Source organism: Apodemus sylvaticus, chromosome 9 (assembly GCF_947179515.1).
Source record: "Apodemus sylvaticus chromosome 9, mApoSyl1.1, whole genome shotgun sequence".
Lineage (NCBI taxonomy): Eukaryota > Metazoa > Chordata > Mammalia > Rodentia > Muridae > Apodemus > Apodemus sylvaticus.
In genome coordinates, this window is record NC_067480.1 from 40575345 (window position 1) to 40600883 (window position 25539).

General features: G+C 45.4%; 1 protein-coding gene across 1 annotated transcript in view; it reads left to right on the forward strand.

Moving 5' to 3' along the window:
- The window catches only part of Marchf4 (membrane associated ring-CH-type finger 4), a 105062-nt gene extending 79732 nt beyond the window's left edge, over window positions 1-25330 (forward strand). The window contains exons 2-4 of the mRNA XM_052193232.1: window positions 3504-3659; window positions 8814-9006; window positions 24963-25330. Coding sequence (XP_052049192.1) covers window positions 3504-3659; window positions 8814-9006; window positions 24963-25330 — 717 coding nt within the window. The remainder of the gene's footprint in view (window positions 1-3503; window positions 3660-8813; window positions 9007-24962) is intronic.
- The last annotated feature ends 209 nt before the right edge of the window (window positions 25331-25539 follow it).

The following is a 25539-nucleotide window of genomic DNA, read 5'->3' on the forward strand; positions in this document are numbered from 1 at the left end:
GTGAGTACACTGTAGCTGTCTTCAGACACACCAGAAGAGGGCAGCAGATCTTATTACAGATGGTTGTGAGCCACCATGTGGTTGCTGGGAATTGAACTCAGGACCTCTGGAAGAGCAGTCAGTGCTCTTAACTGCTGAGCCATCTCTCCAGCCCCCTATTCTATTGTTCTTGAAGACACATGGATATAATGAGAAGATGGTGAAGGACCCGGGTTAAGTTAGTATTTTACCCTAACCAGTAAAAGAACCGTAGCCTTCCTCCTGAGGTACATAAAAACATACCCTAGGCAATTGGTATAGCACTTGCACTAATACTAAGTTTAAAAGAGCGTCTCTGTGGATTTTTTTTAATCTAGTATTTTTTCACCAGATACACATTTTTAAAGGAGTTTTAATACCCTCTTTACTAATATTTGTAGTGCTAGTAGTAAGTCCCCAATCTGCCTTTTGGGTTGTCCAGTGCGGATGTTGGGGAAGTAACAAATGGCTTCAGGAGAAGCATCTTAGCTCTGACCTGTTGGCACTCAGACCAGGCCTGGCCAAGTGTGCTCCCTCTGTAGGTAGGTATGTAACTCTCAAAGGGTTTTAGTGAGAGTTAATGGTCCCCCTCCAGAGCTGAGGAGAGCCCAGCCCCTATAAAGGGCTGTTTTCAACCAGTAGCTCTTCTGAGCCTTTTCTCCTTGCTGCTGTTCAAGAAACAAGGGTGCAGACTGCTGTCGCTTGGTTTCATTGCCAGCGACCGGAAGTAATGTCTTTTACCTGATCTGCGACTTGACATGGCTGCCTAACAACCCGATTAATCAAACCTAGCTCATCCTGTTAGAATTAATGAGCCTAGGAAATGCTGCCGTGAATAATGAGGGCTTTGCCCCTCCCCCAGCACCTCTCTCCACTCACCCCTCCCTTTTCCTTCTCATAGCCACAACCACTCAGGACCTGAACAGCCAGCAACATGCGCAACTCCTGCCCGCTCTTCCCTGCTAGCCATCATAGAACCCAAGACAGGCTATGTCCTAGAGAGATAAAACCTCTTACTCATGAAACAGAGAAGACCATGATTAGCTGCCAAAGTCAGATTATTGTCTAACTATCCTAGGCACTGTCCCGGGTGCTAGGGATTCGAAGGTGTATAAAATACTTCCCTGTGAGGGAAGTCATAGTGTAATGACCTGCAGACAAATGGGGACGTGCCATGAAATAAGCATGGGAAGCATCACAGCCAAGAGAAGCTATTGGTATTTGAGGAGCAGAATGGGGTTTCACGGTGCTGAGTGCCTAAGGATCTGCTACCAAGGTAATTCATTGCACACAGGCACATGGACTTCTAGGTACTGAAAAAAATTACTGGGTTAATAAGATAAACATTGTTTTTCTTCTTACAAAGTGGGCAGTGCTGGAGTCTGGGAAGACATTTGGCTTAGTTTTTCATTTTGTCATTCAAACATGAAAGACTGCCTTTTTCTGTAGGGCTTGGCACCAGTGAAAAGAGGGGTAAAGGTATGACCTCACCCTGCCGTCCAGGGGTCCTCCGGAGAGCAGATAGGTACAGAAATGCATCCTCATGGTCCCGTGTTAAGTTCTCTAAGAGTGAGATACCGCATTCATCCAGCATAAAGTCTTTTGGGTTGAAGCACCGACCTCCACCTGGAGAAGCCATGGGTGACTGCCTACAGGACGTGGCATTAGATCCCTCTGAAGAACAGAATTAAACATTTGAGTAGACTAGGAACAAAAGAACTTCGTACAAGCCAAGATTACAATTTTGCATATAGGAGTTAAAATGAAAGGGACAGATGCTTCCAGAAACCATAGGAGGAGACAGCTGTTTCTATAGTCCACAGTGAAGAGTAAATATGCAGATGGATACCCTTAGAAGCCAGAAGTTCCTGGGCTTGCTTATTCATGGTTGAGAACAAGGCTTAGTTTCCTAAGTGATGAAACATTCAGACAAGCAGGGAAATGCCTCAAGTGGCATTGTCCCGAACACACAGCATCACAGGGTCAGGAATTGGGCTGTGCATGGGTCCTTTGAGTAGAGAAACGGAATCCAAAATAAGTGATTTGGGGCGGAAGCACAGTGAGCAAAGGAAGAAGCCATGAGTACGAGCAGCACGGATGCAGAGCCCAGCTGTTAAGGTCTCTGGGAAGGTCAGTCAAAGAGCTGAGCCAATGAGGTAGACAGTGACCCAGGAAGGAGGGAGTGAAGAAAGAGAGAGCAAAGAGAGGGAGATGGAAGCTGGACAGTGGTGGTGCATGCCTTTAATCCCAGCCCTCCAGAGGCAGAGTGGATCCCTCTGAGTTTGAGGCCAGCTTGGTATACAGAATAAGTTCAAGGTCGGCCAGAGCTACATAGAGAAACCTTGTCTCAAAACAAAATAAACAAAAATGGGAGATGGCAGGGAGAATAGGTGGTGAGGTTCACAGAGGCACTTTGGGTCCACCATATCCAGTGACAACGTTTTCAGTCATGGTTATCTGATGTCCACAGAGAGCTCTAGAGAATGAGCCACACTCTGCCATCCAGTTACAAGGGGCTTCAGATCCTTGCCACTTAGCTTGGCCTGATGGTTTATTTTCCTGCTTCCAATGCTCCCAAGTTGGCCTTTTATCCTTTGTCCCAAAATTGGCTGGAGTAACCCAGGCCTTTGGCAAGGGCATTGGCCAGCCTCCAAGATCCCATAGTCTTCAGACCTGACCTACATTTTTTTTTCACTCAAGGCCTACATTTTTTTTCACTCAAGGACCCAACATGGAAAGTAGCACTGAGAGGCCCAGTGTCTTCATGTCCTAGCTTGCAGGAGAATGAAAAAGCTCAAGTTCAGGGTAGTCCTATGGCCTCTGGGGATCTCTAGACTCAAAGCGAGCCATATGTTCACACCTGTTAAAACTGTTACAGACTACTGAGAAGCTGAGAGAAAAGAGACTCAGTAGGACTGGGAATAGTCTGTGTGGGATCCTGTGTCCAATCACCAGCAGTACTAAAAATACGAATCCGGTTGTATTGTCTCACCTGTGGCTAGCTGGAGATGGCAGTGACCGTCCTGCTTTTGGTCTGAGTTCTCCAAGTCACTCCTGTCTGCACCAGCAGATTTCTGTCACTTGAGTTGCCTCTCTAGCCATGGTCGGTATTTAAGTTTGGTTGAGTTTCTAAAGAGAAACTCATGGAACCTACCACTTACCATTGGACTACAGAAGGCTTCCATGGACATCCTAGGTCTTAGCAGTTCAAGACTCGTTGTTTCATATCTTACTGGGTAGTAAGAAGGTCACAGAACTGGTAGTTTAGCTACCTAAAGCTGCTTAGATGCTATGGTAGGAACGCTGGAGTCCAGGCCTCTTCAGTAGATTCTGGTGCCTCAGACAAGGCTTGTGGCTTGGATGGAGTGGGCTTTTCTGGGCTATCAGAGTGGCTTAGACTAGGGTTCCAGTGTTCATCTACCTATCTATCACCTGCTGGACAGAGACTCCAGTCTCACCACATTGCCTCTTTTTCTTCTCCACAGGGAGAGCTGCTAAGCCCATGCCGCTGTGACGGTTCAGTCAAATGTACACACCAGCCATGTCTCATCAAATGGATCAGTGAAAGGGGCTGCTGGAGTTGTGAGCTGTGCTACTACAAGTACCATGTCATCGCCATAAGCACAAAGAATCCTCTACAGGTAAATCCAGGGCTTCCTAGCCTGGGTTCCCTCCTGATCTGCTTTATGGTGGGCACAATACTGAACCTCAGATTCAGGGCAGGTTGGTGACTAGATGCCACATGGTCAGGGGTGGTGAAAGATGGTCTTTCCTCTTAAGTCTAGTCAAGAAGGGGAAGGCTTGTGCAAAGAAAGAAATATATGATCTAGTAGGGGAAAGGTCAGGGGAGATAGATGGAAGAGACAGAATAAGAAAACATATGGGTTAATGAGAGGAGGAAAGGAAGAAAGAAGGACTAGGAGATGGGGAAAAAAGGAAGTACAGAAAGACAAGAAGGGAGGGAAGGAAGGAGGGAAGAAAAGAGAAAAGCAAAGAAAAAGAGAACAGGCAATGAGGAAGAGATGGTGGGAAATGAGGCGAGTTTAAGCCAAGGGCTTGAAAAGGAGCTGAGTAGACCAGATGGCTTGGTGGTGTTTTCAGACTTTAATATGCTTGTAGCTTACCTGGAATTTTAATAAGCAGATTCAGATTCATTGGTTTAGAGCAGGGTACTAGAGCGTTGATAACAAGCTGTGAGGGATCCTCCCGCTGGCCCACTGGCGTACTTCCTGTGACACGGGGCATAGTGGGAAGGAACACAAAGGAAACAACAAAGAGGGGCAAAGAAAACGAAGGAGGGGGTGTACAACAATGAAGACGCCATGACGACAGAGTAAGAAGTACTGTGGGAGGTAAGGGACTGCAGGGCCAGAATTAGAGTAGAGATCTGTCGATCACATTGGCAGAATTCAGGATACTCCCTCTGCCCATTCTCTCCTCTTCTCCTCTGCTGACATAGCCATCTTTCCCCCAATTGCTGGCAAGTCCTATGTCAGTTAGCCAAATCAAACAGTTTACCAGTAAGAGCAGTACATGAGTGTGTGTGTGCGTGCGCGCACACACACACAGAACAAGAGAGAGGGAACAAGAGAGACAGAGATACAGAGACAGAGACAGAGAGAGAGAGGGGTGAGGGAGGGAGGGAGGGAGGGAGGAAGGGAGAGCACTCTGCTTCTGAAAACACCTCTGCATACACATCCTCAGTCAAGTAAACAGCCATATAATCAATTAGTCAGCAAGACCGTGAGGCTGGTGGCAACAGATGCCTGACAGTTTCCCTCTTCTGTGAGCTCAGCAGAGAGTCAAACTTGCACACCCAGGAGGCTTGGAAGTGGGTGACTGTTAGTAGGATCTTTGCATTGGAGAGCGTCTGAAAATACGGAGAATTGCCCTGTGGCATTCTCCATAGGGTACCCTCAGGAATTGGGTGGGGAGAGGCATCAGATTCCCAGGCAGCAGCCTCTTGATGGGAAGCCCCTCCTGGCTGCTGGCTCCATCTCCAGCCATTCGTCTCAGATCTTGAGATGTCTTAAAATAGCAGCGCTGAGCAACAGCTGACTCCAAGTCCTCAGGGTGCAGCGGAGGTCTGAGTGCATTGACCCGCCCCCTTTCTTTACAGCTGACTCAGGCCCCAGGAAAGGTCAGACCCACAATCTATGAACTCGCTCTAAGACACCCCCACCTTGGTTCTACCTTTGACTCATATAATGAAAAAAAATCACTCAAGTATAGCCTTTTTTTTTCTTGCCATAAAGAAAAGGTTATTTTAAGTCTACGTCAGGTAAGCAAACGGCCATGCTGGCACACCAGTCTGTTCATCTATTTCCAAGTTGCTACCCTGACTTCAATTACGAGTTTCTAGACACTGGGGACCTCTCTGATTCTGCTGGTCCTGGAAACTCAATGGTGTGTGCTGAGTAAATGCCAATTCATTTTTTTCTATAGAGAAGTAGTTCCGGACTTGAGACTGTGTTGTATGCTTGTGTCCTAAATTGTTCCAAGTGTGTGTCCTGGACTCCTCTGACCTAGCCAAGGGTCATATAACTGTCTGCTCGGTCATAGTGGTAACCCTCTATGCAAAAAGTCCAGCTGGACTATCTGTAGAAGTTGAGGCTGGCAGACCTGACTAAAAGCTAACAGAGCAATGGATGACTAATTGCCATCAGACCTTCCCATATATCTCGGCTCTCTCATGTCCTGGATTGTGTCCCAGGCAAAGATGTAAGAAATAGTTTAAGTCTTCATTATGGAACATAATATTAGTGACCTTCTCAAAGCACGGTTTACATCTAGAATATGTACTAAGAAAGGAGTCATAGCCTTGTGGGTCTTGAGTCCCCATTGCCTGCTTTCCTCTTTGTCTTCCATAGCTCTAAACAGCGATTTCATTAGTGCTAGCTTCCTGTAGATTTAGTTAACCATGGCTTCCTGGTCCCCAAAAACATTAAAAAGGAAACTCCAAAAAGAATTAATAACTTGTAACTGCATATTGTTCTGAGTAGAGCGAGAAAATACCATGCCTCCCTCTCCATCCTACCCAGGATGTGAGTCATCCCTTTGTTCATCCATCCAAACCATATATGCTGTTTACCCATTGGTTACTATGTAACCACCTTGGCTAGCAGATTTCCTGGCATGAGTCATCACAGTACGTGGCCCACTATTGTCTGAGACTTCAGATATCTACTGGGGGCCTTGGAATGCATCCCCGCTTAGATGAGAGGAGAGTATGATATATTAATGAACATTTAATTACTGCTTGTTAAGTGTTAGTTCATGCATAGTATCAAATTGAACCCTGGAAACAACTCAATGGAATACTATTATTATTCCATGCACAGGTTTAGATAATGGAGGCAGAGAGTGATTTGTGGACTTGGTGGAGGCTGTACAGCTATGAAGCAGCAAAGCAGGTGGCTGTCTGCAACAGGAACCATGGTTCCTGAGTCCAAGCACCTACCCGTCATATAATAATACAGGCACACATACACATGGATACTTACCCCTGCCTTGACAAGTTTATATGTGTCTTTAACGAAACATAGTAAAGAATGCCCTTCATGCCCTGGCTTCACATTTAACACCCACAACACTCCAGGAAGAAATAAGAACCAATTACTTCCATCTTTAAAGAATGGAAAATTGATGGCCATCATGATTTATGATAACTCCTCACTCACACTCAAGATTGGCGACACAGCTCAAGCAGAACTGGGTCCTCTGATGCCGTATTTGGTGTCCCTTCCTGGTATAGAGAAGAACATCTGCTTGCACTTCATCCACTGCTTTACCTTCCTGGTGCTGTGGGACAGGAGTTCAGAGAGAAAGTCTTATGATCTGGGGATTAGAACCTCATTTAGAATGAGATTCTGAAGTCACTAATACTATTTTCTATAATGAAGACTTAAACTATTTCTTACATCTTTGCCTGGGACACAAACCAGGACATGAAAGAGCCGAGATATATGGGAAGGTACCTCCCTGCTCTAATGGCAATTAGTCATCCATTGCTCTGGTAGCTTTTAGTCAGGTCTGCCAGCCTCAACTTCTACATTGAGAGATGGCTCGATGGTTAAGAATACTGTCTGCTCTGAGCACCCACATGGCAGCTCACAACTGTCTGTAACTCCGGTTCCAAGGGATGTGACACCTTCACACCAATGCACATAGAATAAAATTAAATATGCAGAATGAGATGCTGGTGTTCCAGGTGTTTGTTGACAGCAGAACTTGGCACCACCAATGCCCTTCTCCATTCCCAGCCCTCCTATCAGATCTCTGCTTCTCAACTCGCTCCTGCAGTGCCTCCTATTACACTTCCATGGCACCTCACATGGATCAAGAAGGACAACACACAAAGTTGCCTTCTGACCTCTCCCCCCCACACACACACACACACATATTCAGCACTGAATTGGGGCTGAAAGGATGATTATCAGGATAAAGAGAACCTTTCTGTGCTTCTATGTCTTTGGGATTATGAAAGAGGAGGAGAAGGAGTTGAGTTTTACTGGTGCCAACCTAATTAAAGTTAGAAACTCTCTGCTAGACTATATAGTGTTGACCCTGGAGAAAGCATTTATTGTACATGAGAGAAGTCTATATGATAGGCCCATCTTGTGGAAAATGCCTTTGTTATGTGTAACCCTAGGCTGGGGAAGCACTGGAAAATTTAAAGGGCTAATGCTCTGTAATGGGATGCTATCAGTGTAATTAAATGTTAAGGCCCATGTCCTATATCTGAACTAAAACTGAGATATTTTCCAATACCTACTGCTCCTTGGAGGCCACTGGCCTACCCCATCTGAGTCCAGTGATGGCAGAGGGAGCGGTCCCTGTTGTCAGGTAGAAGGTACTGTGCCTCCCCTCTGTGTTTCGCCACAATGATTCCTGGGTATGTTCTAGGAAGGACATACACATGTCCATGATGGGTGGCACATGTAAATTCTTAGACTTACGTGGTCCTGAGGCTATGGATGTCGTAGGGCAAGGGCTTTGTCTGGTTTTGTCCATTGCTTTAGTTCCAGCATCTAGAATGGTGGCCAGGCACATGGAAATGGTCAATTCTTATTTGGTGAGTGCAATGAGCCCAAACTAAAATCCTACTCAAGGCCAATATAGGGCATTGCTCCACAGGTGTAACATAGAATCAGAGAATTCCATAGCCCAAACTCAGCCACACTCCAGCCTCCAGCCCAAGGCTGCGGTAAGCACACTGGTTTCTTTCTTCCTTTTAAAAAGAAAAAAGGAGTTAAAATACAGTTGTTATATTACAAACTGTTTTTTTTTTTTTTACTCCCATATCCCATGTCCTCTCCTTCTCCATCAAATTGTTGATCTCTAACGTGTACATTAAATGGCATCCAAGGTGGCATTATAGAGACAAAACAAACCTGTTAAAGGAAGACCTGTGCCCTCTTAGTACCTATTAGTGAGGAAATCAACTGTGCTACTCTAGAAGGAATGTTCTGGCACCTTGTAACAACACCCACACTAGCTCTTTGTTTTTCTTCTTACCTTCAGATTTCTATGTTTTTGAAAGTCAAGTATAAGAGTCTTCTCCTCAGCCATGCCTGCCCAGAGCCCCCTCCTTACAATGATGTCTGATCAGTTTATGTGGCACGGGTTTCCTCTGCATCAAAAGTATAATATAAAACTGTGAAGATGTCCACCGTACTACAAGTGGAGCAGCCCTGGCCTAAGTTCTAGGCCAGTGAGCTGACGGAGCAGAAGTAAGGGTGTGAGCTTGGGATGGGGACACTCAAGCAGCTAATCTGTCACTCTCTCCTCTTCAGTGGCAGGCCATATCCCTGACAGTCATCGAGAAGGTTCAGATTGCAGCCGCCATCTTGGGTTCTCTCTTCCTCATCGCCAGTATCTCTTGGCTCATCTGGTCGACCTTCAGTCCCTCAGCAAAATGGCAACGCCAAGACCTCCTCTTCCAGATCTGCTATGGGATGTACGGCTTCATGGACGTGGTGTGCATAGGTGGGTCTGGGGGCTTGCCTTCAGGAGAAGTGATGAGTTATCAAGTAAGGAAATTGGAAAATTTCCCTCATGATCTCTTCTGCTCAGAGGCCAAGCAGTGAAGCACTGAGCCTGAGACCCAAGATCTAGGATGAGGTCATAGCTTAAGCATAAGGGTGGGTAGGAAAGAAGAGGGGAGCTGGGCAAAGAAGAAAGATTGAAATCATTCCCAAGCAAATCTGTCTTGCCCAGTTGAAGGCAAGGATCAAGCGTGACTCGAGGTAGAGAAGATCAGTTGGTGGGTTCATCTGCCTTAGGCAGGGAATGGAAGACTTCTTCTCAGTTACACACCCTACAAACCATGACATGCCATGTCTATACAACAAAATACCCAGAAGCACCATGGTGAGAACTGTCTTCTTATTTTTCTGTGTGAATGTATGCACATGTGGGTGGATCACATGTGTATGAAGGTTTGCACACATGTGCACATACAGGTGTGCATGTGCACAACACACATATCTGGGGGTGGGGGTGTCAGAAGACAACTTTGTGTGTTGTCCTCGGATGCTTTCCACCTTAATTTGAGACAAGATCTGTCATGGTCCTGGAACTTTGCCAGGCAGGTTAGATGAGCTGGACAGGGATCTACCTATGTCCACCTCTCTTCTCACTATTTCCGAAATTATAGACATGCTACCACACCTGGCTTTCCACAGGGACTCTGGGAATCAGAACTTAGTTCCCCACATTTGTAAAGTAAGCTTTTCTTCTAACTAAGTCATCTGTCTGGCCCCTACCTCTTTCTTCTTCAATAAGCCTATTCTAGTATCCCAGATTTCTCTAATCTAGTCCTTTGAAAAGTTTAGAGAGTTTGGGGGAGAAATAGAATGCTGTTCCAAAGCCCCACCCCTGCTTCACCATGAGCTTCTGGGTGATTGTTGTTGTTGTTGTTGTTGTTGTTGATTCCAGGTAATATTTTGTTTGAAAGGCTTAAGTGTTTTAGGAAAAAGTTAGAACTCACTTCTTTAGTTCCCACTCCCCCAACCCAATGCTCAAGTCAATGTTCCACCTCTTGTTTACCTTGGCCCATGGAAGGCTGGGTCCTTTTTCTTTCAACAGATGGCTATGGCTATTGATAGGCAAAGATGCGTGCTCTATGCAAATGAGGAGGTGGAAACAGCCCTGGTTGTCTGAGTGAAATTGAAGCTTGAACATTGGCCATACATCCTCATCTGGAACTTTCATATCCCCACAGGACTGGGAGCATTGAGCTGAAAGTAGCACAATATTCTTCATGACACTGCTGTGTTACTTCAAATACGCCGACCTGCTCTGCTTGACAGGAAAACACCGACTAGTTATAATTTGCTGAGACAATGGTGATGTGGATTTCTTTGGGGTCATGTAATATTAGAAATTGAAAAGATACCAGAGACTATCATACTGATCACAGAAACCATGGACCAGTAATGCTAGACCTTGTGTGTTTCTCTAAGACAGTGTATTTTGTCTGGCTATGTTAATTCAATCAATCCATGGGACAAAGATTATTTTTCTTATTTTTCAGATTATGGAATATTGAAAGGTGCATCTTAGGCCAACCTAATAGAGAGTAAGAACTATAGTTCAGTGTTTTCACAGGACAGGCAAACTCACCCTAGAGAATTCTGGGAAGTGAAAACAGGTTGTGCCGTATGGCCTAGACATGGAGCAGGGTGTGACAGGTAGCAGTTGGAGGTCATAAGCAGACTCCTGTGGTGGTTGTGATGCTGGCCAACAGTGACGCTGGTGTTTGTCAGGGTGAAAGTCTACATCATTTGCTCCTGCTCTGTAGTAGTGTCTACAGAGCTACAGGTAACACTGAACGGGTGTGAAACTACAGGGGCTCTCTGGAGGGAGCCTCAAGTGAGAGCTGCACTATTCATCAAGGAAGTTTTTATTTTGGCTCTCAACTAGTCACTCAGCCTTACTAGAAAGGAAACTTGGCATCAGTCTAAGGAGTGTGAGATAGAAACTCTGGCTTTCTTCTGTTGAAGAATCTTCAGCATGTCTCTCTTCCACATGGTTCTGAGACCAGGCTCATCCCTTGGCTTCAAAAGCAACCAAGATGCACAGTGTCATTGCAGGATCAACCTGAGCTTGGTTTTCAGAACCCCCAGAAATGTGGGTTGGGAACAAATGTTGAGTAAAAGATTCCATATCCAAGGTCAAAGCTCTGTGTGCTAAGCAGTGTAGCACCTGGTTAAAAAATATACATTGCCAGGAAGAAAGAAAACAAGTTCTACACAGTGCTGGCTCAAAGGTGATAAGGCCAGAGGCAAACCATCTGCTGCTGAAAGCTTCTGGATTTTCTGTTTTATTAGGCACCAAGACCAATTTGTTCCCTAAAACTATTAAACAGCCATGGATAATAAAGAATGTGTATAAGTAGTAAATGGGTAGTTCTTTATTATAGGTCTTTTTAAATGTTTTTACTTGTCTATTGGAGTAGTGTGGTGAGTCACAGTTCAGGACAGTGGGATGACTGCGGAGAAATCCCACTAAGAGCCAGGAGCAAGCACTGTCTGTTTACTGCTTGTGAAACCAAGTCTGTCTCATTCGTAGCTGGATCCATCCAGCTGGCTCTTAGGAGCACCAGTTGTCACTGAGAAAACTGAGAGTAGTGATTCAAAGAATGGTCTTTAGTTCAAAGGATTTTGCCAAACTCTCTAGGTTCCCCATCAGATGCAGTTAGTTGATCTCTAGGGTTGAGGTCAATGACTTTGGATGTGAGCATATCAATGGGTAATGCAGTTCCAGATACAAACGGTTCCTGAAGATAATGCATTTCCTGGGTGAGAGTCTTAATCTCGTAGACCAACGCAGGCAACTATGAAAATCAAATGTAAGTTAATGAGAACACAAACCACCAAATCCCTAGAAAGAAGCAATGAAGGTACAATCCTTCAATGATCAGAGGGGTGAGTACTGTGGTCATATTTCACAGGTTGGTAAAGCTCAGAGCAACTGTACTCTAGGCCACACAGCTAAGCACACAGTGGAGTTGAGAATGGAACCAAGAACCTCTGGCTCTAATTCCAGGGTATTCTCTATAGCCTATTGTATCTCTGGTTGCCCTATATGAAATTATATGTACCCATTAGGAATGTCCCCTATCCTAGCAATATTGTAACATAGAAGACATCAAGGGAGGCAGAAATGAACCCAGTCATAACCACCAGCAGCTATCAAAAGTTCGCTGGGCCCCATCTGTCCCAGACTTGTATTTGGGATCCAAGCCTTCAGTCATGGTTGCACCTTTTAAAAAGTCAGTGCTGTTTTTATGCCAATGGAGAAAGAGGCTTTAGAAATTAGGATGGAATTTGGATAGCCTATCTGCCTATGATATCCTCTGTCAAAGGGTATTTTAGTTTAGGTCAATCTAATTCTACAGATGGACATGGTCTTGGAAAATCTATTCACTTAGGCACGATCATTATTGAGAGGGCCTTGAACCCACACTCAAGCATGAGAGGCACAGGCTCTAGTGTGTCTTGGGTCCTGTGGAGGGAAATGACCACCAGTGCTCAGCAATCAGAGCTTGTGCTGTAGTCTGAATTCAGACATGAGTCCCAGGAAGAGGAAACTGGGCCAGAGGGCTTTGGGATGGCTGGGTCCATTTCATCAACAGCATTTACTGGCTGCCTTGGGCTTTCCCCCGCAAACCAAGAGACAGCTAAAGAAAGATGAATGAGACGTTTCTGTCCGAAAACTTAGTCTTCAAGCACACAATAACTTACCATGGGGAGGGTTTCTGTTGGAGGCAGAGAAGAAGACAGAAGAAAACAATGAACTCTCTTGAAAGACCCCAAAAGACTTGCTGAAGAAACCCTACCTTAAGTTCATTTCAAGAAAGAAATCAAAGTTTGTCCAAAAGAGGGAGAAAAATATTGTAGTCAGGGGGACTTGTGTGTAGAAATACAGAAGAGCGAAGAAGGTACGCTTGCGAAGCTGAGTGGGTTTATATGGTTCAAAGGCAAAGAACGGGGCAGGAGGTTAACGATGAGCAATGAATTTGTGGAAGATGGCAGAGGCCAAATCCCATGAGGCCATAAATGTTGTGCTAAGAACTCCAACATGGCTTTGCTGGGGATATGGAAGCAATGACAGAATTTTACATACGAAAGTCTGGTTAGACATACATTTTTAAACCTATAAATTTAACCACTATGGGAAGGATAGGTCAGAGCTGGGAGGACTGGAAGTAGGAGGAACCAGATGAAAAATAATTATCTAAGCAGGAAACAGAGATGTAACACAGAGACAACGGGCAAGAGGTGTCGCCGTGAGATCCACCTAGCTTGTGGAACAAATGGAATAAAGCAGGCAGTCGTCGGAACAAAGAGGATCCAAAGGTACATTTTGACAAAGACACCCAAACAAAAAGAGCCCCCCCCCCATCTTAAAATCCAGGTGGGAGAGGCAAAGGCTTTCCCTAAACCAAGAGTTTGCAGTCAGGAGAAACAAGTCATCTTAGACAGCAGAGACAAGATGGCAACGACAGGGAAGCTTGATTGGAGCCTGGGGGTGGGGGTGGGGTGCTGAAGTAGGGGTGTTGGCAGGGCTTTCATAGCAGATAGGTCTCTTCTGTGAGATAGGAGAAGATGTTGAGGGCTTTGGGCCAGCCCTGCAAAGTGTTGGTGACTGACTGAAAGAAGGGAGATGGTAAGAGAAAATAAAAGCTTTAGGTTTTTATTCCGTTCTCATGCATGGGAGTGTGTTGAAAGTTGGGTCAGATATGAAGCACAGTTGGAGATCCACAGAAAGAGCTGAAGCCATGGGTTTGATGAGTTAACGTAGGAGGGATGTTCAGAGGAGAGGTAGCTTAAGGATGTCGGACAGGTTACAGTAACATTTAAGGGATTGATGGAGACAGAAAGGGGGAGAACAGGAGAAACTGAGTCTCTGATGACAGAGTGATGGGGTCTGGACTGTCAGGCGTGACAAGGTGGAATTGGTCTAGATCCCACAGCCACATCTTGCCCAGTGTTTTTTCTAAGATTGTGTCCTTAAGTGAGCTGTACAGTCTCTCTCTGCTTCCCATTCCTCCTCTGTGAAGCTATCTAGTGGCCACATCACTGGAGGTCTGTTGGGGAATGAGATGGCACGAGGAGATGGTAGGTCCTCAGAAATATTGGTGACAGAATTGGGGTAGGAAACATTCAATCAGAGTGCAGTCCCCTTTAAATGAGCAAAGGTTTGTCAACTTTTGCCACAATCTCAATTCCATCTCGGCCAAGACAGAGATGGAGCCTGATCCTGACTTCCTGGCATGGTCTGCTTTTATTTTGAGCAGAATCTTTTCTTGAAGGCTCTTGGTTCCTTCACACACACACCTCCCTTCACCAAGATCCACCTCCTCCTCTTCCGTCATCTCTAATGATGCTGTTGTCTGTAGCTGAAGTTGACAGACCCTCCCAACAAGCAAATGGGGGCATTCTCTGCTCCAGTGGGTGTCATTATTAGGACTTAACAAGGGAAAATTAATTAAGGGTGTTGGCACCAAAAATAATTTTTAATCACTCACAGACCTAGGAGATTGACCATCAAAAAGTCAACACTGCAAACTGAGGCTTCCGTCCCTTGTCATGTTTGTTTACATTTGTCACTTTTTAGTGGAGTAGAAAACGAAGGATGCTTTTGAGATTACTTCTGAACCTTAAAACAATGGCAGAGTATTTTTCAATTGTAGAGCAATTGTTAAAAGTACAGAAACAGCCATTGTCATAGTTTCTTCTCTGTGTAGTCCTTTGAGGTCCTGTCTTGTGATGTGTAGATATCTCACTCCTGTTCTCAAAAAGTACAGATTTAACTGGGAATAGGAAAAGGGAAAAATAATTGTGAAACATTTGTAATTTTGAATCTAATTTTAAGAGCAGTGAGATAGCTCACTGGGTAAAGGTACCCTGGGATCCACCTGGAGAAAGGAGAGAATTTCTACAAGCTGTACTCTGATCTTCACACACGCGCACACACACACGCGCGCGCGCACACACACACACACACACACACACTCACACACACTCACATATGCACACACAAATATATAAATTTAAGTCTTAATTTAATTCAGATTAACTCATTCTGGGTAGGAATGACTCCACCTGTTGAGCTGTTAATCCCCTGCTTAGGAAACTGCTCAGGGAGCAGAGACAGCCTGGTCTAATAGAGTCTAGGAAAACAGATTAGTTAGTTCCCTAACAACCTTTATGGCCTTGGGAATACATCCTCTTTATAAATGATTCCCTCATCTATAAGATGAGAGTATTGAACCTGATAATCTTTGAGATCCTCCTAGCCTAGGATTTAGAAATTACTTACATAGTAAGCTGATAGTAGAGTCCTCAAAGGTTGACAACTGAGTCTGTAAGGAATGCCCAGTAATGTTGGGCTGGGCATAAGAAGTATCAACCTTACAAATGGATAAGGGAGTGCTTGATCTATATTCTATTATCTCCAAGTAGTTTTTCCAGTTTCTGGATATATGTTGACTCATATCTTACCACCCAAAGCTTCCTTGTACACCATCATCTCTGTCCACAGCAAGGCTGCTGGATGCATTGAGAGCGAGGATAATGGATTTAGAAGGAAATTTGCAAAGTGAGCACCGCCCACTCCACAGGATACTCCATGAAGAGGCACCTCACTCTTCCAGATGTACCCACAAAGCCCAAAGTATTATAGGAACACCCCTTTAGGACTGTTCTCAACATCAGACAGATTCAGGAATGATGAGTCTATCTATTGGTAGGCTTGTGATGAGGAACAGACTCAACCAAATAAATAACACAGATGCTCAAACCAGCTAATACACTTGGGGGGCGGTGGAGGGGGGCGCGTCATGACACATGCCACCAACACACAAACTGCTCTTCTCTGAAGGTGTTGGGAAATCCAGCAACCTACTTCATCTGACCATCACTGGTTTAACCCAGCAAGGAGCCAGAGCTCTGAGAGGCTCTCCTCCCCACAACGATCCAGGGATCCAAGCTCCTCCCACTCTGTAGCTGCATTGTCTTTAGGCTTTTTAATCCTTTTGCTTCTTTCTAGTAGAAAATTAGCCATGAATACGGCAGACCCTCCTCTTACACTTTTCAGTCAATGTCTATTTCTTAAACGTTGGCCCGCCTCTGTTCCCATTCACACCAGGGATCTGGCCCCTCATAGTCCATAAAGGGAAAGAACACGCCAGTCCTTCCCAGTGGCAGCTGTATGTGAAGGGAGGACTGTGGTGGGATTGCAGCCATCTCTATCGCTGTAAGTAAATCCTCCCCACTGAGGGAAACATTCTGAGCCATGATAGTCTGATGGAAGAAAAACACCCAAGTTCCCAAATATTATCTGTTAAAGTCTCAAAGGTTTTTAAGAGCCCAAATTCTCCCTGGATACAGGAATATGTCAGTTACTTTTGCATTACTGTAACCACAATGCCTGACAGAAACAACTTAAACCGGAGTCGTTTGTTTTGGCTTGGGATTTCTCTGGCCTAAGTCCATTCTGGCAGGGAAGGCATGGAGGTGGGATATCTACCAAGGTGGGAGCATGTGGTGCAGGGTTGATCATATCATAGAAGACAGGAAGCAGAGAAAGCAGCCTGGAAACAGGGCCGCCTATAACCTTCAAAGCCTCCCTCCAGCATGACCTACTTATGCCAGCCAGGCCCCGCCTCCTAATAGCTCCACAGCCTTTAAAATAGCAGTGGAATCAGGGGGCTGAGAGCCTGCGAGGGGGTGGGGACATTTTGGATTCAAACAATAACACAGAGTTTCGGTATGTCTGCCTACACAAACAACTTTTTAAATTTATAATAACATATGTGAGGCACAGCCTGGCTGTGCCTGAGAAGCATGAAGATGTCTCTCCAGAGAGCATGAGATGGCTTTGCCAATCTGGCGTCCCCAGCTGCACCAAAAATAGCTGGCTTGCTTTATTTATTTATTTATTTATTTATTTATTTATTTATTTATTTATTATGTAAGATTAAATCGTGTGATATTTATTTACTAATGATGATAAAATAATAACCAGCATTCATTATGCATTGTGTTCTAAGTACTGTGAAAAGAGCTTCATATACTGTAGGGTTTTCCCCCCTTAATCATCTTTACCTCTTGCAACTCTGTGGCATGGTTGCTATTACATTGCCCATCTTCCTGATGGGCAAGACAAGAATGAGAGGTGACCGTCACAGAGTCTTTTATCTAGAACACAAATCTCTGTTGACCACTGTTGAAACAATGTGTCACACATTGAAACATATATTGAACAAGAGATCTTATTAGTAATGGTAATAGAAATTTTATATAAATATTCACTATTAAAGAAATAGTTACCTTCCCCATAGTTGTCTGAGAGGTGTGCACATGGCCTGGAGCACAGAAGAGAAAGGAGCATCAACCTCACCACACTGCTCTGGTTTAGATGCATCTAGGGCAATGGCCCTGCCTCATAGACTCACTGCCTTTCCTTGGACAAGGAAATTTCTTCCCTGAGCTTGGTTTCCTCTTCTACAAAAATGGAGATTATAAGATGGCTTACCTCATACATGTTTCTGTCATGAATAGCTCTTTTTGCAAAGCCCTTTTACAATGACAGAACACTGCAAAGCATTCAAGAAACTTTACCGTTGCCATGCCTGTCACCTTCATCATGACCTTCACCATCACCTCTAAGCATTGACACCACCCAGCGTGGCTGGGGAATACCAAGCCCCATTTTCATAGAGCAAGAGCTCTCTGCCTCACAAGAGCAAGAGACAGCTGCCACACGTGTTTTACATGGATGTTCAGAATCCAAACTCAGTTCTTCATGTGTGTACATCTTCTGTTTTAAAATTAAAATGTAAACAGGCAATGATGGCACATGCCTTTAATCTTAGCACTTGGGAGGCATAGACAGGCAGATCTCTAAGTTTTAGGTCAGTCTGGTCTACAGAGTGAGTTCCAGGATAACCAGGGCTACACAAACAAACCCTGTCTCAGTGGGTGGGGGTGGAAATGTAAAATGAAATATAAAATGTAGTGCATTCTGTGCAGTAGAGCAGGGATAAGAATAAGAAGTGTGTGTAGGCAGTGCTGTCCATTATAACCTCCATGGGCATCATCAAAATCACCTGAGGCTGCTGTGAGATGCAAGTTCTCAGGCCTGGCCCCAGACCTACTGACCCAGGCTTTCCGAGGATAGAGCCAGGAATCTGTGAGTTACTGAAGATTCTGATATACACCTAAGTCTGAAAAGTGCTGCTTTAGAGTTGTCAATGACTTTTGTGTCATTTAAACCAGAACACAAGTGAGAGATGAGGGTATGGAGGTAACTTGCACGTCACTGAGGCCCTAAGAGGTTTTCCTATAGATGTCTTGATCAGCTTGGTTTGAGCTGTGATTGGACGCATGGTGGGAAGCAGTGATGTAACCGTGGCAGGGGCTCAGAGACACAGAGTGGGCACTCAGAAAATGCAGCATCAGATTAAGTTGTGTCTCTCTCACGAGAAAAATCCAATGGTCCAAATGCACCAAGGGAAAGTTAGGATTTTTTTTTTTTAGAGAACTCCTTGCTGTTGCTATGGTTATAGGGTGCGGAGGAGCTAAGCAAGTGATAGGGTGGCCAGTCTATGTTGCTGCCTATTCGTGGTGGCCAGCCTTTTCCTTCCTCTCAGTCTAAGTGAAAGGCCATTTCAGCCCAAGATAAAGATAAAGGGAGAGCGCCAAAAGAAGTGTCTAACAACCTGTAGCACCTGTAACCCTGTGAGAAAGAGAAGCCCAGAAGCTGGAAACACTTTAGAGAGATGAAGTGTCTGCTCTCCTGAAACTGGATTTATCACAAATACAGCCAAGGCTTGGGTGCATTGCAAGTAATTGCTCAGTGGCTGTTAAATTGCTTAGAAAAGCTCAGGAAAGGACTCAGTTAGAATTTAGTGCATTCTTTACTTCCATCCCTCCCTCTTCCCCTCCCTCTCTCCTTCCCCCCTCCTTCACCAACAGCCCTTTTTGCTCATCCGAGTCCCAGCTCTTTCTCAGTTCACAGCCATTTCCTACCCCTCATTCTTGGCCACCATGTTGACTGTCTGCATCATTAGCTCCAGCAGATGAGCCCAAACTCATCTTCCATGTTTTCAAAGAATTCCTCCATGCTCGGAATCAGTAAGTAATTTCTGAAGCAGAGGCTGAGGGGAGTGGATGTGAATGAGGTAGTTTATGGTTTTCCAACTTTTCCCAAATAAGTGTTATCTAGAAAAACAGGTGCGCCCCTCCCCCTCCCCCCAGCCACCTATCCATTAAAGCAGTTTAATTACTGCCTGAACACTAGACAGGCAATTAAAAGGCAGTATTCAAAGCAAAAATTTAAGGCACCCTCTTCAATCAGAGTAAAACTATCTGATCGAGAGGCTAATTAAAAATGGAGTGCCGATTCCAGCAGAAAGTTCGGGGTCTCAAAAGCCCCCAGTTCTCTGTAACAAGGCCTGGGGTCCTCCTTAGTAAGTCTCTGTGATGTTTCCAGTGCGGCACTGGCTGCGGACAGTCAGTCAGAGCCTGTAAAGCTCCCCTCCCACCCCCATTTCCCTATCCCCGCATGCATTAAAGCAGACTTGTGCTGTGGGGAGGGGGCTAGGGTGGCCAGTCTATGTTGCTCCTATGAGCTAGCTCTTGGCCTGAAGTTTCCATGGCTGCAGGATAAATCCCACCTTGTATTTCACAGCCAGCCATCTCCACTGTCACAGGCTCAGCCTTCCCCCAACCGCTTCATTCTTCAGACAATCACCCTCTTCTTGTTTCGCTCATTCTTGCCGCTCGCCTCTCCATGGTGACCTCTGGACAACAGGTCAACATTAGTGACTTCACTGGGTGCTTCTTCCATCAGAGCAGCTGGGCTCTAAGATACTGCGTCCCTGTAGCTGTCTCTATGGTGGCTCTTTATCCCTTCTCAAGCTGTGGGCCAAGAAGTAGCAGCCACAGGCATGTCTCGGCCTGCCGGCACATCCATGCTGCCTCTGCTCCTCCACCTTTCAGAAGCCTCCGTCCCTTCAAGTGCAACCCTCTTCTTTACCACCTTTCTCCTCAGTGCTTCTGGCTGCTGGCTGGCCCCTCTACAGATCACTCACACACGCCCTCCCACCATCCCCACACTCAGCATCTTCACACACCAATATAGCATCTTCTTGAAGGGTATCTTGTGTATGTATCTACATACATATATGTAGTTTGTGGCTTGTGCTCTCTCTCTCTCTCTCTCTCTCTCTCTCTCTCTCTCATGTGCATGCACATGTGTGTGTGTGTGTTATTTATTTTTTCCTTTTATTGAAAATGGATTTTTTTCTCACATAATGGCATTCTGATTACTATTTCCCTCCCTTTACTCCTTCTGGTTCCTCCCCACATCCTCTCCCATCTCAATACACCCACTTTCTGTCTCTCATTAGAAAACAAACAGGCTTCTAAGGGATAATAATAAAATATAACAAAACAAAATATAAGATAAAACAAAGGCTGGGCAGTGGTGGCGCACGCCTGTAATCCCAGCACTCTGGGAGGCAGAGGCAGGCGGATTTCTGAGTTCGAGGCCAGCCTGGTCTACAGAGTGAGTTCCAGGACAGCCAGGATCACACAGAGAAACCCTGTCTCGACAAAAACCAAATCCAAAAACAAAACAACAACAACAAAAAAACAAAGATAAAACAAAAATATCACATCAGAGATGAACAATCAAACAGAAGGGAAGTAGCCTAAGAAAAGACATGAGAATCAGAGATCCACTCGTTTATACTCTCAGGAATCCCATAAAAACACTAAATTGGAAGCCATTATACAATGGATCTCAACCTGTGGGTCATAACCCCCTCTAGGGGTCAAAGGATTCTTTCACAGGGGTCACCTAAGACCACTGAAAAACATAGATATTTACATAACTATTCATAACAGCAGCAAAATTACAGTTATGAAGTAGCAACAAAAATAATTTTATCATTGGGGTCACCACAACACAGGAACTGTATTAAAGGGACACAGCATTAGGAAGGTTGAGGACCACGCCATGATATATACACAGAGGCCCTGGTGCAGCCAGCCCTGTGTGTACTGGCTCAGTCTCTGTGAGTTCACATGTGCATCAGTCCTGTTGATTGGGGGGGGGGCTTGTTTTCTTGGTGTCCCCCAACCCCTCTGGCTCTTCCACTCCACGTCCTCTTCTATGGGGTTCTCTAAGGCCTGAGGGGAGGGATTTGATGGAGACATACCATACAGGGCTGAGTGTTCCAAAGCCTCTCTGTGTGTGATGTCTGACTGTGTGGCTCTGTATGGGTTTGTAGAACCCCCCAAACGGGGAGACCCACTCGAGAGTCTTGGGTCAGCGCACACCCAAGGAAATTCGAGAGACCGGCTTGATGCAAAAACACAAGGCAGTTTAATGGCAGAGCTCCGGGCCGACATGTCTCTTGCAAGAGACAAAGGGGTCCACACTGAGGCTCAAAAGCTAGAGGTTTATATGGGAAAAGGCAAGGGGGTTTCTCGCCCTTTTACATGATTAGTCAATTCATACATTGAGGGAGGAATTGGCATACAATTACATCAGCGGGTAGTACGTGCGTCAGCAATGTAGGAGAGTGGGAGACTTATCTTTTGTTAGCAGAGGGCCTGGTTAACATTAAACTACATAAGAGAAGAGAGGGTGAGGGGAGGGAGCCCAGATGACCCATGACTCAGCGAAGGTTGTTTAGGCTACTTTTTTATCTTTATGGCCGGCTAGTTTCTGGAATGTCTTAACGACCTTGGGTGGATCATCCTGCTATTCTAACAACTTTGAGAAGGCCCCAGCTTGTCTGGGCTTGCCCCTGGCCTGCCTTATGCCTGGGCAGTGGATTCTGTGAGGTCTTAACTTCGTTTTTTGTTTCTAACTTCCATCAGGTTCCCATCTGATGCAGGATGGAGCTTCTCAGATGATGGCTGAGAAGGGCACTGATTGCATTTGTCTTTCTGGGTCTGAGATACCTGAGATGATTTTCTTCTAGCATGTTTTGTTTTCTGATACAGTTGTACTCAGTACATATATTGACTTTATTTTTTTATCTTTTTTCTTACAAGTGCCTTCTCCTTTTGTTTTATTTTGTTTACTAATTATCTATTAAGGCATTCCATTAATTAAAAAACACACAGCAATCTTATAGTATCTTATAAACTGTATTTCAGGATAGGAAAGGGGATATTAAAACATACGTGGGGATTATATAGAAGAGCATTCACTAAACTGATTGGCTGGTAAGTATGAAGACCCTGAGTGGGTTCAGGGAATCAAAATGTAGGTCATACATAGCAAGCACTTTACCCACTGAGTCATGTCCCCAGCCATGGCGAGAGATTTCTTGCAATAACATCACATAGCAAAACATGGGACAGGAGAAACCCAACTGTCAGTCGAGGCTCTTTGTAAGTCATGAAATCTGTTCATGAGGTGTGAGTTCTCATGGCCTAATCATTGTATAAAGCACCCAAACTTTTAATACAAACTCATTAGTAACATCTGAGTGTTAAAGAAGATGCACTTAAACAACAGTACCACCTCTATTCTCCAAAATTCTATCACCATCTGTCTGGGTTAATTTTAGTTAGGGTTTCTATTGCTACAACAAAATACCATGACCAAAAAGCAAGTTGGGAATGAAAGGTTTATTCTGTTGATACTTCCACATCACGGTTCATTACCGAGGGAAGTCGGTACAGGAATTCCATCAGGAGAGGGTCTTGGAGGCATGAGCTGATGCAGAGGTCATGGAGGAGTGTTATTTACTGACTTACTTCTCATGGCTTGCTCAGTCTTCTTTCTTATAGAACCCTCCAGCCCAGGGATGGTAGCACCTACCATAGGCTGGGCCCTTTCCCATTGATCACTAATTCAGAAAATGCCTTACAGTTGGATCTCATGGAGGCATTGCCTCAACTGAGGCTCCTTCCTCTCTGATGACTTTAGCTTGTGTCAAGTTGACACACAAAACCAGCCAGTACATTCTCTAAGTCCTCAGCTTCATTATCTTATTGCCGGTTGGCCTACCAGTTGCATTTTAGCAGACATTTTAAATTTACCATAACTAACATGTGACTGTTAATACTGCAGTAAGTTGAAGAATGGTCCCCAGAGACAAACAGGGCCTCATCCTGGAACCGTTAATCTTTTGTGACAGGACTTTGCAAATATGGTTAATTTGAGCATCTTGAAGTGAGGAAACTATCTTGAGTTATTTAGGTGACCCCTCTGTGTAATCATCAGAGTTCTTGTTAAGAGAGACTCAAAGAAAAGATTTTAATGACACAAGATTAGTAAATGTGACCACAGAAGAAAGAGGGTGGGGTGATGTGAGAAAGAGGGAGAGATAATGGCCATTTCTAGAAGTTGAAAAAGGTAAGGAAATATTCTCTGTCCAAGGCTTCAGGAAGTATAGGCCCCAGTGGTGCCTGTGCGTTGGCCCGGTAAAACCAACCCCAGATCTGTAAGAGAACATATTTGTACCCCTATACCTATTACCCTCTGGACAGTTATTATGGCAGCCATAGTGAACTCATCATCACCAGCACCGTGGAGCGCCACATGCCAGCCCTGGGGTCATCCACGTATCAGCACTGGTGCCCTCCTCATCCAGCTATGGCGCCAGAGCCTTCAGAGTTGTCCAGATGCTTCTTGTTCTCACAGCTCACTTGCCAGCCAGTCTGTGAGCTCTTCCTGCCACATACATCCTGTCTCCAAAGGCATCTCACTCACTGCACTGCCCTGTCCCCAGCACCCCAGTTTCCAGCTTCAATTACGGCTTCACTTCCTGCTTAATTTTAGAATAATTCTATATTTGTCCCTTCTGGGGCGCCAGTGGATTTCCTTGAAGAGGAAATCTTTCAATGCCATTCCTCCTTCCAAATCTCCTCGGGGGCTTCTCATTGCACTGGATACAATGCAAGACATGATGCTAACGAGAGCTCTGCCCACCTTGCCCTTCCTTTGCTCATTCCATTCCCACCTCCTGGCTTGTGCACGTGCATTTCCCATCAGGGATGAGTGCTCTCTCCCCAGATCTTTGCACACAACTCTCCTTCCCCTGTAAGCTTCAACTTAAACTTGCCTCTTCCTATGAAACTTTCCTCTCTCTTCCCTCCTGCCAAAACAAGACCCCCAAATGCCTGCAGCTAGGGTCTATTTAACTCTATTTCATCTTCTTCCTAATATATGCCCACACAGAAAAAGAGTCTAGTTGGTTTATTTGTACATCTTCTATATGCCTCTTTACTTAAACATAAGCTCTCTGAGGGTAGGACTTCCTGTCTCAGATACTGTAGCATCCTAAGTGCTTTGCACACAGTAGGGCTACAGTTGATATCCATTTGCCTTGTTGCCAGATGTGGCTCATTTCCAATGGCTCCCACTGGATTTGGCCAATAAAACTGCACGCATGTTGAGCCTGCCGTAGGAATGTATATTTCAGGAGCACTGGCTGTGCAGAGCCTGAGCAGAGTTGCAGTTGTCATTCAGCAGAACCGGGATGACCACACCAGGATTTCATTTCTGTTGCCTTTTAAAAGTGCATGATTCATTCAACACCTGCTAAGCACAGGGCATCATGAATATGTAATACAGGGGAGGAAAAATAAAAAATATTATTATGATGTAAGTGAAGAATTTGAGTTGTGCCAAGCCAGGAAGGGGGCAGGATGGAGCAGAAGTAAGTGAAGGCTTTGCATGCAGAGCCCAGCTATTCTGTGACCTTCTCCCTTCTGGTGACTCATGGAGTCTGGGAACCTAGGGGTGTTCTAGAGCCATGTGGCTCAGAGCTGGAAGGTATATTCAGAATAAAAGCAACACAGTAAGACCTCTGATTCCCCAGTGCACGTGTTAAGGAGGTGGTGGCATTCTCCCGCAGGCGTTGGCTTTGTTGCTTAGCTCTTGTCTTCTTTGCTTCCTGCTAGGTCTCATCATCCACGAAGGGCCCTCGGTGTATCGCATCTTTAAACGCTGGCAGGCTGTAAACCAGCAGTGGAAAGTGCTGAACTATGATAAGACAAAAGACTTAGAGGATCAAAAATCAGGAGGCAGGACAAACCTACAGACTTCCTCATCTGCCCAAGCCAACATGCCCTCCACGGAAGAGGAGGCAGCCAGCCCGCCTGCCCGTGAAGAGGGCCCCACCAGGGCTGCCAGCCACCCCTCAGGCCCTGTGTCCCAACACCACTGTGCTTACACCATCCTACACATCCTGAGTCACTTGAGACCTCATGACCAGAGGAGCACCCAGGGCAGCAGCCGAGAGCTCGTCATGAGAGTCACCACAGTGTGAAAGGAGGCCTGGGAGGAAGGTTGAGACCACACACGCCACAGGAAAGAGTCTGGGCCAGGAGGCGCCCAGGGGGCAGGAATGGGAGGCAGAAATGCAGTCGTGGGTGGTAGGCCTCAAGGGGGCGCTGTGGGGAGACTGCCTGAGGGAGGGCACTTATGTTTTCCAGCCCATTGGTTCCACAGCAAGGGAAAACCAACTCAAACTTCACA